Here is a 17,137-nt window from a genome sequence, read left to right on the forward strand (position 1 = left end):
TAATGATCGGCTCACATGTATGTAGATATTTGGCCAGCTTTGAGTTTCAAACTGCAGTAGTCGCAATGGAAAAATAAAAATTTATCCCTTGCCCCTCTTCTTAGCAAGTTCATTTTTTTATTTTAAATTGCCACTAATTCTACATTTTTGCTGTTTTGTATTTCACAGAATCTAGGTAGCCTTTTGATGGATTTCCTGTATTTTTTTTGGTGTAAGTGAGTATGTATGAACACTTTATTGTTTAAAACACAAGGGAAAAGATGAGTGCCTGATGTGGAAAAAGCGTGTAAAGTATGCTACAATGACTATAGGACCCTTGTGTATGGTTTCTCTTTTGGGATAGCTAAATTAGCAATATATTGGTGCGTCTGACATCTAACCGCTTTCAAACATTCTGGATGACAGGAATGTGTTTGATCCACACCATAAGCGTATTTCCATCCAAAGAGGAATTTATTTGAACCGAGAAAGAGGGCACAGGTAATAAAAGTCGATGTCAGTAATACATTGTTTCTTTCTGTCACCTTCTGCCTATGGTAATTTTCCATATAGTTGATTTTGCAGCATTGATCCAATTCACATCGATGATCCTCTTTTCCCTGCTAACATTGTGGGCCGGAATTGTTTCCGGGTCCACCACTGAACCAATGTTGGCTCAAATTATCTTTTCTGGACTGGTTGAATCCTTCTGTTCTTGTCTAGAGCTTTTGGAGTTGTGGCAATGCTGTGATTATGCTCTTTTATCTGGTAATTTGTTTGACCGGACAATCTTGGTATTGAAATTTAGTCTTTTTGCGGTGCTAGTACTAATGCATTCTTTGTTTGGCCTTTGAAGATATAAATATTCGTCCGGCAAATCACGGATCAACAAGATAATCATGAGGGGCAACCGATGTCAACGCCGAAATAGCGCGCTTGTCGGAAAAGAAGAGAATTGCACATAGTAGAAATTTGATCTTTGGCCTACTTGCTATATAGTAGCAACAATTAATGCCACCATGATTAAAAAAGTACAATTTCTTCAAGAGGACCTATTCCTTGTTAACGTACAACAGGTGACCAAACTTATCAAACAGAATACATTACTAACGAAGCCTATCCTTCGTGAGTGTTGAGAGGCGAATCTGACAAAAGAGTAAGAGAGATAGCTAGCTTGAAGGACAAAAGCAGAAGTATATGAACATATAGATCAGCTTGGATAGGACACCCAAATGAATGGGCCTTTAAAGGGGCTTGCCCTCTACGGATTTGGGGCCCTCCTGGAGAGAGAGAAACAAAGTTGAAGCAGCCGACAACCATAGCAGGATGGGTAGAGTTTTGTTGTTAGACCCTACCCACCACAACGACACATACCCGACAACCACAACATGATGGATGTGCCTTTATAGGATGAGTCAACCCAAAAACCCTGTGGGGAAATATGAGGAGAATAGTATAGATATGTTGCTAAAACTCCTTTAAACCCGATGGAAAAAATATAAGGAGGAAATGATGTAACAAATAATGATTATTGTCAACTTGATAACACATATGAGAAAAAACTTTGAAGAAGGAGAAAACTCGTTGGTGAGTTTGGAGAACAATATGCTTTCTATACATTCCTTTAAAAACCCCACTGGGAAAAATAGAAAGTATTGCATATGTCGCCTCATTAGAAACATTTTATGAGAAACTTCAAGAAAAAACTCATAAGAAAAAAGAGTATGATCTAATATGCCATTGAAAACTCCTTTTAAAAATGTATACAATGTAAGAATAATTTTATACAATGTTAATAGCACAAAAAAATGCTGTAACATTTTGAAAATGTTCATGCATTTAAAAAATGTACTATCACATTGTAAATAATGTTTATACAATGTAAAAAATGCCCGTGTAATTGAAAAGTAATGCTACCTACCATTCAAAAAAAATTAAAATTAAAAATTTACGAGTTTCAAAAATATGTGATTTTCTAAAAATTATACAATGTAAAAAGATGATCCTAATTTAAAACAATATTCTTATCATTAAATAAGTTTCAATGTGTATTTAATTTTTTTTAACACTTATTCAAAAAGATCTATTATATAAAAATTAATCACATATGTGAAAAATATTAAACATGTATGAAAATGTTTTGTATATATATAAAAAAATGTACACTATGTACGAAATAAATAAATAAAATATATATTTGATAAAATGTTAATTATGTGTTTGAAAAATATTGAACATGTATAAACAATATTTCTGGTGTATATGACAAATATATACAACATGTATGATATGTAGACATTTTCTGCAAAAAAATACGGAGTATAAAAATAGAGAGAAAACAATAAAGAAAACCGATGAAAAGCGAAGAAAGGAACCAAAAAACTGAAGAAAAAAAGAAAAACAAAAGGAACCCAAATAGAAAAAGAAAAACCGAAGAAAACAGAGTGAAGAAAAGAAACTCACGAGACGGAACTACATCTCGCAGCGGGCGAGAGATAGCCCTAGCAGACAGCAACCGTACAGGCCAAGACATGGTGCTATCTAGTTTGGAGCTCTGCCCCAACGGCCCAACCCAACCGCGCGCGCAGCCTCAAGCGAGGGCAGCCACGCACCGGAAGAGCCGCCGCCGCTCGCCTGCTCCTGCCTCGTGCGCCGCCGCCGCCGCGTGCTGCTTCCGCTCCCGCGCCGGCACCGCCGCAGCTCTCCTGCTCTCGCCTCGCCCCGTCCCGGGGCCCGCGCAAGCGCTGCTCCTGCGGTGCCCGGCCGCCACACCACACGCTTGGTCCATCTCGGTTTAGGTGAGTTTTGAGGCAGCCTGCAGCCGGCGGTGGCTTTCAACATTTCTTATCCTGTGTGTATGTGTACGTGTCCAATGTCCTGTATGTGTCATGCTTTGGTGCTGCAATTAAGTGGCAGGCATAGAGATTTTGTTATGCGTGTGTGGTTGCGCACAGCTATTTCAACATTTTCTTGTCAATTGTTGTACAAACTGTCAAATATAAGATGAAGCAAGCCATTGATTTGGTACTCTTTTCTATACCTGTAATGTTATTTGTAGTTTTTTCATATTATGTCTATTCTGATGGGTCGTGAGGCATCGAGTTTAATTTCTAGCTTTATTGTGCAATTAAGCCATATATTGTATTTAGCATCTGCCCCTGCTCAATAGAAAATCATGTGTCTGTGCGTGCCAATAGGTTGAACTTTATTCTGCTTTCTTTCGATTGGCATAATAAAAGAGCTTCTGTACAAAATTGTCTTCCGCACTAGTATTACTAACTATGCCTTCTCTGTTGCTGTGGGGACAGTTAAATTATTGGCATCCAAGCTTGCCGTCCAGTCAAAATCTCCTTAACTTGATGTTCGTATTCAAGGATGCTGGAAGAGGTGCTGCAGGGTGAGTAATGCAGCCACAATCTGCTTATTATATGCATAAAGCTGAGACCAGTGGATTAGTAAATCTTCCTTCATGATAAGCACAACTAACTGAATGCCTCTATTTCCCTTCACCAGGTGTGGGCTTAGCTGTTCATGCTGCTAGGCCTTTCCAAACGGAGGCTCTGCATGACTTCCTGTGCATGTTTTTGGGTTTGCCCATGGACAACTTTGGCCATGCACAAACACAGCCATCTCCTCTGGTACCGTTTCAGCAGCCATCTCCTCTGGTATTGTTTCAGCAAACATTTACCATCGTTGTCACTGATTCGTCTTTGCGTGGCGAATTTTGGCACTCACTTATCACCCGAGAGATCAAGAAAGCAAGGGGTTCGTGGCATCCATGATGCATTGAGAGTCATGCACCTCGTGCCAGGGAAGGCATATAATGGCAAGGAGGAAGGTCCATCTCACCGCCGCCTTATCAATGACTGTATGCATGACATCTTGGGAGTTCAGCCAGAAAATCGTGCTATGCGTAATGGAAAAGTACAGTTTGTTGGCTCAAGCAATAATACAGAGCAAATTTTACCCAATACCGTTGATTCTAATGATATCTCTGCTTGTCCTTCCATTAATAAGCTCGCAAAGGGAAACAAGTTTATGCTACTTGTGGAGCTGCATAGGAGAGGAATGAGTGCGGATATATCTATTTTAGCATCTGCCATGAGCTTTTGTGCTGTTAAGCAATCCATTAGGGGAGGTGTCCAGCTCCATGCTCTACTGGTGAAAGTTGGTTATGAATTGTCAGTCCTTTCTGGCACCTCTCTAATCAGCTTATATGCAAGATGTTATCAACTGGAGAATGCTTGTCAGGTTTTTCAGAACATGCCAGTTAAAAATACCGTATCGTGGACAGCACTCATTTCTGGTTATGCGCAGGATAATAAGGTTGAGCCTTGCCTCCAGGTGTTTCAGCTGATGAGGCAGTCAGCATGCAGGCCTAATGACATCACATTTGCCACTATCTTCAGTGGGTGCACTAACCACGCACTTCTTGCACTTGGTAAAAGTGTTCATAGTCTAGAACTGAGAATGGGTTTTGATTTGTGTGTGCATGTCTCAAATGCACTGATATCAATGTATGCAAAGTGTGGGAGTATAGATGAGGCCCAGTCCATATTTGAGAGCATTGCGTGCAAGGACCTGATTTCTTGGAACTCCATGATATTTGGATATTCACAGCATGGCCTTGCTGAGCACTGCCTAAGCTTGCTAAAAGAAATGGAGGAGGAGCACGTAGTGCCTGATGCAATCTCCTTCCTTGGCATCCTGTCATCATGTCGGCATGCATGCCTTGTAGAGGAAGGCCGGCGCTGCTTCAAGGCAATGATCAGACTTGGAATGGAACCAGAGTTAGATCACTACTCGTGTATGGTTGACCTCCTCGGCCGGGCAGGATTGCTCGATGAAGCATGGGATTTGATCCATACAATGTCCACGTCCCCAAATGCAGTCATATGGGGTTCTCTGCTGGCTGCCTGTAGGATGCATGGAAACATTCCGATTGGCATCCACGCTGCAGAGCACCGTCTTAAGCTGGAGCCAGGTTGTGCTGCAACTCATGTACAGCTAGCAAATCTATATGCTAGCATTGATTGCTGGAGTGATGTGGCCAGAGTGAGGATGATGATGAAGGAGAGAGGACTGAAGACGAACACTGGGTGCAGCTGGATAGAAATTGGCAATAAGGTTTATACCTTCACAGCAGAAAACAGATCAAAGAGCCACCAAGTAAACAATGTCTTGGCTGTTCTTGACTGCTTGCGCTCTCATATGGCATACAAGTATGATTTGCTGATAGATGGTCTCGAGTTTGATGAGCCTGAAATTTCAAGGTAAGTTCAAGCACTGAATAAATATAGGAAGATCGTAGATCGCCTCATCTATGTGAAGATAGAAGAATCAATTCTATAGAAAAACCATCAACTCACACCTCAGAGACTTGTGACATGATTCCGACCTCAAATTGTTTGATATATTATGTTGCTCAATGTAGTCTTGAAGACCATCTGAATAGTGTAAATTACTTCACAATTTTCACACTTGTTGTAAACCAGGCTTCACTAGTGATTGGTACAAACCATGCGGGGACTTTAGATATGAATTGGAGTCAAAATATAAGAAAGGTTGGCTTGATTGACTTGATGAGGTTTGACGTTTTTTTTGTCTCCTGCTAATTTTGCACTGATCTGAATAGTGTAAATTACTTCACAATTTCAGTTTAACATCTGGAAATTACTTCTCAATTGCAACTTGTGGCTTAACTAGTATCCTCTACTAATAATTATTTCGTAGTTGCATTTATGATTTTTTTCCTTTGGGTTGTAAAAGCAACAAATTTAATAATGAGAATCTAATATTTTACTTGTTAATTTCACCTATGTTAGTATATTTCACTACAATCTCCTCTAACCTGTACACGGGGTCAAAAGCCAGGCCGAAGTAAACTGAAAGCAAAGTATGTAATCACAAAACTGTAAAGAAACTTATTGTGAACGCAAAACTTAACCGTTGGACCGACAATATTTATGAAATTCCCATCCAAAATACGTTGGCACCTTGCACATGAGCAGAGTTTAATGTCTTGACTATCAAAAGTTCAGATTATTGTTGGCAAGGAACTCCACAAAAAGCACCATGATACCAACCAAAGATTGTTCTTCGAAATAACACCCATTGAATCTAGCAGCTAAGACCAAAAGCATACTTCAGCTTTCAGGCATGAACACCATGACCAGTTCCGTGTAGCATTTGACAAAGTTTCTGTTGCTTCCAACCGCTGACGATGGGGAAACCATGCGACTCAGCAGAAGAACATCGACGAAACCATGCGACTCAGCAGAAGAACATCGACGACGCTACATTGCGATGCAGGCGAGGCAGCTCCGGCACCGGGGCAGCATCAGCCTGGGAAGACGTCTCCGACATGTCATCGAGCCTGGTGAACTTGGCCACCTGGCCCGCCGCAAGGTGTGCGTAGAAGATGGGAGCAACTGAGAGGGAAAATCAGATGGTCAGCCATGCCTTTTTGATATATGTTGCGAAATCAAGTAGTGGAAAATCATGCTTACCTACTGAGATGGCTGTGCTGCTCCTCTGGTAGCTGAGACGAGTTCACAAGCATTGAAATATCAAAAGGATGCAGAGATGATCAGAGGCAAGGTAACAACTGAATCTTTTGTAACTAACTGCTTTAGTGGACATACGCATAGGATAGGGAGTGCACGAGCTCCTCCAGCTCATCAGCAGAGAAGCCTATCTCGTCGTGGAGCACATGGTAGTGTGTTGGCCTTGTAGTCCCCTGGATCACAAAAGCAGAATGACTTAGATTCAAATAAACATTTGCAACGCTGTGAGTTACAATCACAACTCAAGGTAGAGAGAACGTACAATTATGCCAGCATGAGCACACATGTAGAAATCATAGTTCCTTGGATGGCAGATTCCACTATCAACCACAGTACCTACACAAGGGGAAAATATGAATATGATAAGAATGTATGTGTAAAAAGGCCTAAGAATTGCTCGTTTAGTCCATACAAAATTGTAGTAAACAATAGTTCTGTGGTAGGTGTGTAGATAAAAGATGTAGGTTACCAGGGGGGACATTATTCACTTGATCAGGTCTCTGTCCATTTCGCAGGAAAAATCTCGTGTGATGATTCTTCTATGCAACTATCAATGTGAACTTGGGGAACCAGTTGCCATCAAAATGCTTGTCGCCAAAAAACTTGCATGCCTGTATCAATTAAAAAGACATTACTGTCCAGAACTGGATCATGAGGAATGGGACATCATTTATGTTTACCTCTATGATCTGAGCTAGCTCCTCGTTCAGTGCCTGATTGAACTGGCTCTCACTAACGCCATCCCTAACATCAAGACAACAGAGTTTCCTTAGAAATCAGGGTGCCAAAGTAAACTTAGAGATGTCAGTTTGCACTCTTAACATCGAGGGACAACATCACAAATAGTCCACCAATTTCTTCAGAAAAATTATGCTGCTTAAATGCAAAGTGCACTATCAATTATCTCAGGGAGGACTACTGACCTGAAAATGATAATTTGTTCCGGCCTCTGACCATCGTTGTTTCTGAGGAAGTCAACTAGTGAATCCCTGAAATGTCATTGTCCCAGTGAGCAACAAAAGAAAAGCATATGTATAATTAGGAAGCATTGCTACTAATAAAATTGTTAAAATTGCACTTATATAAAATCTGAGCAGAAGAAACTCACGTAATGAGGCCATGATCATCATCTCCAACTGGTTTAAACAATGTATCGATCATTTCCAGCCTGGGTGACTGAGTGCACACAGAAGCTCTGTACTCTGACATGCTTGGCCACTTCAATGAACTAACAACCTAGGTAAAAGCCGAAAAACACCCGGGTGAGTCAGCAAATTGTCAGTTGGAGAATCTCTCCAGGACCATCAGCTGACAGCTGACTTTCTTACTGCAGAAAACTGTAAACATAAGCAAAACTTACTGCAGCAACTGATGGTACATTTTGTCCTGGTGAACCATGGGAAACATCCATACCAAAGATGATGGTTGGTATCCTCGACACGTGAGGAATAGCGTTTTTTAGCAATGAATTTAACCCTCCAAGCTGATTGGCAAAAGTGAAACAAAACAAAAGCAAAGCATTCAGTTTTTCAGCTAACAAATCCAAATTGTGTGGTACATTGAAGATGCAAATATAGATCACACCACAAACCTTGGCATTTATCTTTAGCAGCACATTTGTGAGGTACTGATCTTTGATATTGGCAGGAGGAACCAAGCATTGCGTAAAGAAACCATGTTTCACAAGGCATTCGCGCTTCCACGGTCCTGATAAGAACAATTAAGATTTGGATAATAAATTAAGACATAATAAAGGCTATTTGCAAAGCTGAGGTAGCAGAGCAAACCATAGATGTCACTGTTCTTCTCAGGAAGAACACACAGGAGAAAGAGAAAATCTGGTTTTTCTGTGAACTTTGTTTTTATCTGCTTAAACATAGCCTCCACCCTTTCTGTCGGAGGCTCCCGTCTCGTTTTATGACTCTCCTCAATTACAGCGCCACATTCGGCCATTTCCTGCAAATAGAACTGGTTGATCAATACCAGAATTTTTGAAAAAGCCCAAGATTAGGCGAAAAAGTTTACTTACAATTCCTTTCTTGCCACCAGATTGGATAAGGCGCCTGACAAGATCCTCAACATTACATCGTGCAGAAAAATTAACAGCTACCCAGGTCTCCAATTTAATGGGCTGAATGAACCTCTGGAGAAAACAACTGGGAATGTTACCGCATCGACAACGATACACAACAATAAAGAGTTTACGATGCGCATGTGTAGAGTTCAATCAAGAGGTATGTTCAGTTGCTCACTTCATTATTGAAGTTCCACCGCCCATTACGCGTTTCAAGTTCTCTATCATCTGCAGAGTTTAACTGCACATTACGATGTTTAATTAGGTGCAAGAAGCAAAGGGCCTGCATAGTAGGCGTTCAAAGACATACATCCAGTGAAAAGAGCAGTATGGCTCTACCAAGTACCAACCTGTGGTGCCTGAAGGACTCTACCCTCAACTTGGGTAAACTCTGGAGCTATCGATATGCCGCATTCCCTCAGCACTGGATCGGAATTATAATTATTGGCACGCAACGCCTGGGTAAATAAAATTGAGATTTATTGTATTTTCGATATTTTTAGACCCTGTGAACATATCTACTGCAGTATAGCTGAATTCATGGTATCAGAGTAACATACACCAGACAAGCTCAACATCCTTTGATCCGGCCTCTGCCTGGATCCCTCCACCAGCTTTGACCTTTGCAACGTTGACAGTGACTTTTTATACCTTTGTAATGGCAGTAGAACGCAAACCTGGTTGCAAACATGAAATTAGCACCAAAAACACAAGAGACTTTGCACGGGAAGAATGACTCAGAACAAGAACAGCGAGAAAGGGACGGACCTCCAGCTGGAGGTATGTTGGGCGCGTTGGCTTTCCCGCAATTAGACAGGGCAAATTAGCAGACTTTTCCATCTTCATAGACCAACGATTCATGAAGTGATCATAGACAGTTACATCCACAGTGTTGCCATCCTTTTGCTTTTGTGGGAAACTAGAACAAGAATGAATTTATTGAAACAAGAGGACGTGAGGCGTATGCCCTGAACTTGCATATAACAATTCAAGAGTAATAACATCTTACGTCTGCTCATTGCAATGGTTTTCGGTCAATCCAGTAATCGTAAATTCTGCCTTGGTGTGAATGGTCTCGATCCTTAATTTGTTCAGTGCCCGTTTGGCCTAAAATCATGTCAAGGGCGACCAAGGTTAGAGCAGGCAAACATGTTAAGTCTAGTGATGGATTCTTGAAGGACTGAACATCTATTAAGAAATCACTAGGTTGTAACATACTTTGCGCCAGTCAATTCTGGAAGTGTCCTTCACATCCTGGTTGAAGAGTAGAAAGTCAATTACAGGCCCGGGTCTCACTACCATCGTGGTGGTTAAATCTGCAAAAAATTCAATAATCAATCATACGTGCAAATATGCCACCTTCAATCTTGTAACCAACTTTTTACAAGGAACCTCATGCAAATTAGGCCTCTAGTCTAGATTATAAACATACCAACATTGAGTGAAAGCCCACTTCGAGTGGGTCGAAAGCTAGAGTAAAACCCTGAAAACCACGAACACCGCCACCCAACTCCAACTAACGGGAATCTCCATGGAAAAAAGACTGTCGGACTAAAAGGCAATTCCTGCAGCCATCAGGAAAGCTGAGTGAGTATAAGAACATGGAATTGTTGGTTATAATAAGAACCTAACAAAGAGCCATCAAAGCTTGCAACATTTGATAAAAAGATCGAAAAGGTTGTGCTACATAAACTTAAGAACATACTGTTTTGCAGACCGATGCCGCAGAATGATGTCGAGAACCCGAAGAGCATCCTGTGAGGAGTTCATCGGAACCTTTGCCGCGAAGGTTATCTCCACCTTGAAATTTTTGTTGTCTCCTGTCCTTTTCATTCTCTTCGTGTCACTTGGTCCTGGGCTGCCATCTCCTCCGGGGCTCCCGCCCGTTGCTGCGATCCTGCAGGTTGATTATCAAGACGATTCCCACAATCAAGAGGAGGCGAGCTCAAGAATAGATCACAGCTGGAACGGGTGATGGAGCAGATGAATGTTTTACCTCCTGAATGAGGCATCGACCAGGACAACATCAAACACATTGATGGTGAAAGGAAGAGGCCCAGCGGTGTAGAGGCCCGTCTCGCCGTCGTAGGCGAATTGCTTGCCTGCGAGCTCAGCGGCGTAGGTCTCATGTAGCTGCCTCATCACTTTCCTCCCCACGCGTTCCCCAGTAGCAGGTTTACCGTCGCCGTACTTGAGATCCACCTGCAAACGGAAAATTTGAAACCAAGTGTCAGAAGGTGGCCGTGGAAATCAAGTTGAAGAAATAGAATGGTGATGGATGGACTAGTTTAGGACGAGGGATTGCTGTACGTGGTAGTGGTAAAAGAAGTCATGTGTTGGATTCCCCAAGACTTTGAAGTGGTTGGTGAGTAGCATTATGCGCCGCCCCCTTGTGCCAGGCTCAGATGGCCTTGTGATGGGAAGCATCTGAGGCGTGGGCGGCGCCTTGCTGGGTTCATCGCCCTTGCCGCCGTGTGGCATTGGTGACTTGCTGGAATCACCCTTGCTGGGTTCATTGCCCTCGCCACCGTGCGGCATTGGTGACTTGCTGGAATCACCCTTGCTGGGTTCATCGCCCTCGCCACCGTGCGGCATTGGTGACTTGCTGGAATCACCCTTGCTGCTATGAGTCTGCGACTCCATCTATCTGCAAGGGAAACACACAGCAACGGAAATTCGCTCAGACCCTCAAAAAAAGGAAATTCGCTCAAGAAGGATGTACTCTTAATTGGGCAGGGAATTAACCAGACATTGTGTGCAGTGCTCCACGATTAATTAGTGTCATAAACACATGAAGAAAATTGATAAAAGGAATGCAACTTATGTTCCATGAAAATATTTTCTGATGATACTACATGGTATGTTTCCACAAACAAACGAGAAATGAAGTTAGGGGTTTTATTCCCAACTCCGGGTGATTTAGATCGAGCAAAGGAAAAACTGGACAAGTAATATAATCTGGAAACTAAGAACCAGTGAAACGGTCAATTGGTACAACATTAGCATAACCTTATTTTTTTGGTTTCTCCCCTAGTTCCATTGATACGAAACCACAAGTTCACAGCATTCGGTGCCGTCTAACCAAGGGGATGAATCGAGAGGAAATAACTTCGTAGTAATTTGCGTACAAAATATCTATACTACTATTAGTGTATCAGTTTTGAATGTTTGATTTCATGCTTCCAAATGCATTCCTGGCCGTTCATTGGGCTCAATCCGACGGCTTATAATGCAGGGATTCGCTGCTACAGTAGCATCAGTGTTATCTGCGTCACTCTAGAAGCATCTAGGAGTATGTGTTAGCACCGAGTAGCTATCATGTCAGTTCTTTGGAGCGAAACAGAGTCACACCATGTCGCCTGGAGCAGTGCAAATTGTTTTACTAAAGATGCCCACAGAGCTACATGGCACGTGTGGTTGGAGACACGAGTGGGAGCTGTACCACTAAGTCTGACAGGAGGTGAAAAATAAAAATAACAAAGTTAAACTAATCAAACCAGTGCATAGCGCACATATGAACCTGTCTCACGTGTAATTCTGGGTGGAAAGTTGTAGTGAATGCTACAGTAAAACATAGCCATGGGTAGAGGAGGCGCTACCTGAACCTAGGTACGCACATATGAACCTGGTTTTTAAAAATGCATTTTGAACGTGTGTTAAAATGTGAAAAAATACCAAATAAAATTTCACGCATACATCTTCGCAATATATATGCGCGATACAAAGTTTTACGAAAAAATGTCTTTTTATTTTGCCTCCGCATAAAAGACAAATTCCAGTGTTTCTAAGTAGCATTTTACGACATGTTGTTTTATCTCTTTTGCACATGCAAAAAAAATTGTTTTTCCGTGAAAGTTTCTGTGCACAGATAGAACATGGAGATGTACACGGGTAGCTTTTTAATTTTTTTTTGAGGATTTAGAAATGTATTTTCAATGCGAGTTCATATGCACCCTGGTTCATTTATATATTTTTCGCAATAGGTACCCTAATTTTTGTGCGAATTACATATTCATGTGATAGTTACTGTCGTAAGAAACGTGACAAGCTTTCTTATGCTTATTCCGAGTATTTTCTTTATGCTTCAATACATGCACAATGTTCATTTGTCTTGAATCATTTCTCCAGGCATTTTGATGACTTATTTTCACCGTATCACTTTGCAACGTAAAGACGCGCATTGCGCGTGCACGCATACTAGTAATTAATAATGTGTCGCCGTTCCTGATCTGTCGCATCCCCAAAACACCATCATACATCCCGCAAAAAAAAAACATTACCATACTTTCTGCACCAACCTGAAAACCCTCGTGCACAAGCAAAACCAGCAAGCAAGCATCAGTGACTCACTCTTCACTCATCACAAAGTTGAAAGCCAAAATCCTAACTTCACACGGAGGACCATCGAGAAGACGAACTAGTGCAGCGACAGATGGGTCGAGCGAGTCCGCCGCGGGAAAACCCTGAAAACCACCGACCTAGCAGCGACCACGGTGCCAATGCCATGGATCTATCTATATAATTAATAATATGTCTCCGTTCCTGATCGGTCGCATCCCAAAATCAGCACCATACTTCCCTAAAAAAAAGAAAGAAAGACTTTCTGCACCCAAAAATAGGTGGGGAAAAACACATGGCCAGACCAACCTGAAAACCCTCGCGCACAAGCGAAACCAGCAAGCAAGCATTATTAGTAGTGACTCACTCTTGACTCATCACAAAGTTAAAAGCCAAAATGCGGACCATCGAGAAGATGAACTGGTGCATCGACAGATGGATGGAGCCCGCTGCAGGAAAACCCTGAAAACCACCGACCTAGCTGGCGACTACGGTGCCGACGCCATGGATCTACCTATCCTCGACCGGAAAGAAAACAGCCGGAGAGAAACACCATCTGAAACTAGCCCGGAAGCAGAACCACGCCGAGACGAGGAAGAGAGAAATGAATCCAAAAAGGAAATGCAGCGACGGTAGGCGACGGAGAGGAGGAGAACTCGTCGTCACCTTGGCCTCTTCCTCCTGGGACGGGTCACCGGCAATGGCAACGACGGCTCGCTCGCGGATCTGCCCTCTTGGGCTGCGAAAATGTTATACGAAACCATGGTTCAGCCGAACCTACGCTCGACATCATTGATCTTTGAACACTTTTCATAAGGATCCGTGTATGATTGATTAAAAAATGCATGATGGGAGCTGTTTGCATGTTAAACAATACATGACGCGGATCCACATATAGCAGAATGTTGAATCGTACGGCGTCGACCATAGATTCAGCTGAACCATGGTCCAAAATCACGCCTCTCCTTGGGCTGGAGCGGAGCGGAGCCGGAGATGAAAACCCTCGCTGGTTCCTCGACTGGCTGGCTGGCTTCTGAGGCACACCACTCCCAGAAAACCCCCGCTCCCTCCCCCTCGTATTTATTATGGCAATTGAAGAATCGAGAATCCCTCTTTGCCTTTCATGGCCGTCGACCGCCTGACTGACTGACCAATGCAAGCGACCTTAATTAGGTACGCAACGCAACAGGGCCCCTCGCCCCTCCTCTCGCATCGCTGTGATGTGGGCCGCCAAGTGACGGAGTCCCGCGTGTCAGCCTCCGTCGATCTGTATATGCACGCGCGACATGACGGACACGGAGAAGAAACGGAAGAAGGCGCACGGCCCGGCATGTCTGTGGACGTGTTAAAGTGGAGTTGTTTTCTGATAATACAGTGCTCTGGCCCGTCAAATCCTCGATCATACTTAACACACTCCCACTAGTTAAGTTAGTGGTTGTTTGGGTACTCCCTCCATCACAATTTATTGGGCGTCTGTTCAAAACCAGATTTTTTCACAATCCCACGGAAATAGGGCGCAGCTCCTTCGCATTAGGCTGCTTCCGTTTCTCTTCCTCAACCGCATGCAAGTGGGAACATAATGGTTTGTGCAGCGCATGCAAGTGTGAACATGAGTGCAAGTGGAAATCGGTTTCTTATTTGCTCCGCATGGCCTCCTGCAAGCAAGTGTGAACATGAGTGCATGCGAGGCCTCCTCTCCCTCTCTCTCCTTCGGCTCCCTTTTTCATTTTGTGTTTGCATTCACAGTGTAGACAGCAGGGTACTATAAAACCTACTCCAACCCGACCTCAACTTGTGAGGTGTGCATTCATCCGGCTTTGTGCCTCAAGTGTGGCATCCGCGGTGAGGCTTCCATATTCCTTTGCTTAGGATGTAGGCTCCCTGTATCAAAAGATTTGCGTTCTTGCGAGTCGTGTGAAAATCCTTGCCTTTGTGACAATTTTTGTTGCAAAGAATGTGCGACTACGGTGGCGATAAGCAAAGATGGGGTATGCATAAGGTGCCGTCGCAACCCATCTATCTATCTCGAGGACAAAAAGAAAGCGCATAATGTGCCGGATAGTCAAGTTTAGATTCGCCGGATGATGAAAATAAAGTGAGTTGTAATGGTTTTATATGCTTCAAGTTTATAACATTACATGATCTTATGTAAGAAAGTGATGGAGGGAGTATTGTCATATGATCTTATGTAAGAAAGTGAGCATGGATATGTTTTTGTATGATCTTATGTTTAATATGATCTTGTCATGTAATGTTATATGAAAATGGTTCCATGATAAACCCTACGGTGTAATGTTATGTTATTGTCCACTGATCAGAGTAGTGGCACTGTTGCTGCATGCATAAGGACATTGTAGTGCCACTGTACAGAAAGAAAACTGCGGATGGAGGAGTGTGCATGCAAGGGAGGATGGTTTAGCGATTCATTAGACGCATCTCCTTCAATAGCGCAGCTCTAGTGCCTCCTTATTTCCCGCCAATCACACCGCAGCTTGGGCCCAAAGTGACGTGAGATACGCCCAACAAACTATGATGGAGGGAGTAATTAGTACTGTACTAGTAAGTTTTATTTATATAACAATAAAAAAGTTTTAAAGGCTGCTCATAGTGGGGAATATCACATGTATACAAGTATATATATATATATATATATATATATATTATGCAACAGGAAAGCACTTGTTTTCCACCAGCTGATAATAACGAGAACTTAGACCACGTCCGCTTAGCAACACGTGCTCCTGCAACCCGTCCACCGCTTCCTGATAATCCTACACCTAGGAAGACCCTATGCAAGACTATGAAACCTTGTAAACTAATCTGAACACCCCCCTCCTTGAATTTTAGGGGGTGGTCACCTTCCTCCCCTAAACACCAATCTGACACATTGTTTCTCTATCTCTATCTTTATTTATCTCTACTTACTTAAAAAGAATATAAGGTTCCGTTTCATCTTTCTTTCCACCACCCCTTCGTCCAATCTTCCTCGTATAATAATCAATCACCTAAATTTACTTACCTTCTGAATCAATTCTACTTTAATTTACTTACCAAACTTTTGATCAAAATATAAGGTAAATCACGGGCATAACTTGATGAATATTTATTTACACAATCACATACTATGAGTAGGTAAATCACTTCTGATCAAAAAATAAGGTAAGCCATGGACAAAATTTTATGAACATTTATCCGCACAATCGCATACTATGGGCTGGTAAATCACCTCTGATCAAAATATAAGGTAAACCATGGACAAAATTTGATAAACATTTATTTGCGCAATCGCATACTATCTGCAGATAAATCACTTTTGATCAAAATATAAGATAAATCACGGGCATAATTTGATGAACATTTATTTACACAATCGCATACTATGGATAGGTAAATCACTTCTGATCAAAATATAAGGTAAATCACGGAAATAATTTGATGAACATTTATTTATACAATGGTATATTATGGGCAGGTAAATCACAAGCTAACATAGTAGAATATTTATATCCCGTACGCACGGGGCTTGTTCTAGTTTACCTAAACATGTGTAGTTAGTCTACGTAAGACTTGTGTTGCCTCACCGGTTCCCCTCAAGGCTCCGGCCTTATCCCTTCGAGATGTCTTTGCTCCACACAATTCTTCCCCTTCGTTTTCCCCCTCTCGATATCTTGTTCGTCTAGCTCGAGAGGGAATGGCTCCCATGGTGTCGCGACCACGCCCACCACCTGCTACATCCCCGCCGCAAAATGAAGGGCGACGTGACCACTAGCTCTCTCCGAAACAACTCCGCTGCAATGCAACCTCACCATGGGAGCACCACCTTTGCTACAAACAGGAAGGGTTGACACCAGCCACCCTCGCACGCCATCGTCACGGTGTTGCAACCCCACAGTTGCAGCAGTACCACAGTGGCGAGGATGCCAAAGGTGGGGAGACCCAACACGCAGGGTGCAAGGGGAGCGGGCGTCACTCTGTGCGCCGCCAATGCTGCAACACAACTACAATGGAACGCTCGTCGGTCGCTCCCCCGTGCTTCGATGCAGCACTCACAACGCTTGCTGGCGGCTCAATGTAGAGTCGCCGACGACATTTGGGGAAGCTCGATGTTGCAATGAAGTGTTGCGCCACGCCTGGAGTTGACGCCGTTGGCATGGCCAGCGCGATGCTGCGTTGCAGTAGG

At 42.8% G+C, this 17,137-nt stretch overlaps 1 protein-coding gene, 1 long non-coding RNA gene and 1 pseudogene across 5 annotated transcripts in view; 2 read left to right on the forward strand and 1 right to left on the reverse strand.

Annotated features, from left to right (window-relative positions):
- LOC119329531 overlaps positions 1 to 1,093 on the forward strand; it is a 44,512-nt gene extending 43,419 nt beyond the window's left edge. For 3 of the 4 annotated variants that reach the window (XR_005159588.1, XR_005159585.1, XR_005159587.1), the window contains 3 exons: positions 406 to 480; positions 553 to 747; positions 836 to 1,093. This is a non-coding gene — a long non-coding RNA (uncharacterized LOC119329531). The remainder of the gene's footprint in view (positions 1 to 405; positions 481 to 552; positions 748 to 835) is intronic. The other variant, XR_005159586.1, reaches the window with a different exon arrangement.
- A 1,496-nt stretch (positions 1,094 to 2,589) lies between these two features.
- On the forward strand, positions 2,590 to 9,343 carry LOC119331473 (pentatricopeptide repeat-containing protein At2g37320-like). The gene is made up of 5 exons (XM_037604633.1): positions 2,590 to 2,777; positions 3,288 to 3,376; positions 3,493 to 5,252; positions 8,640 to 8,779; positions 8,885 to 9,343. Exons 3-5 carry the CDS (start codon positions 3,511 to 3,513, stop codon positions 8,908 to 8,910), a joined length of 1,908 nt encoding a protein of 635 aa, XP_037460530.1. The 5' UTR covers positions 2,590 to 2,777; positions 3,288 to 3,376; positions 3,493 to 3,510; the 3' UTR covers positions 8,911 to 9,343.
- LOC119331471 lies at positions 6,140 to 11,173 on the reverse strand (annotated as a pseudogene).
- Positions 11,174 to 17,137: the final 5,964 nt, after the last annotated feature.

The sequence above is a fragment of the Triticum dicoccoides genome, chromosome 7A (assembly GCF_002162155.2).
Source record: "Triticum dicoccoides isolate Atlit2015 ecotype Zavitan chromosome 7A, WEW_v2.0, whole genome shotgun sequence".
Taxonomy (NCBI): domain Eukaryota; kingdom Viridiplantae; phylum Streptophyta; class Magnoliopsida; order Poales; family Poaceae; genus Triticum; species Triticum dicoccoides.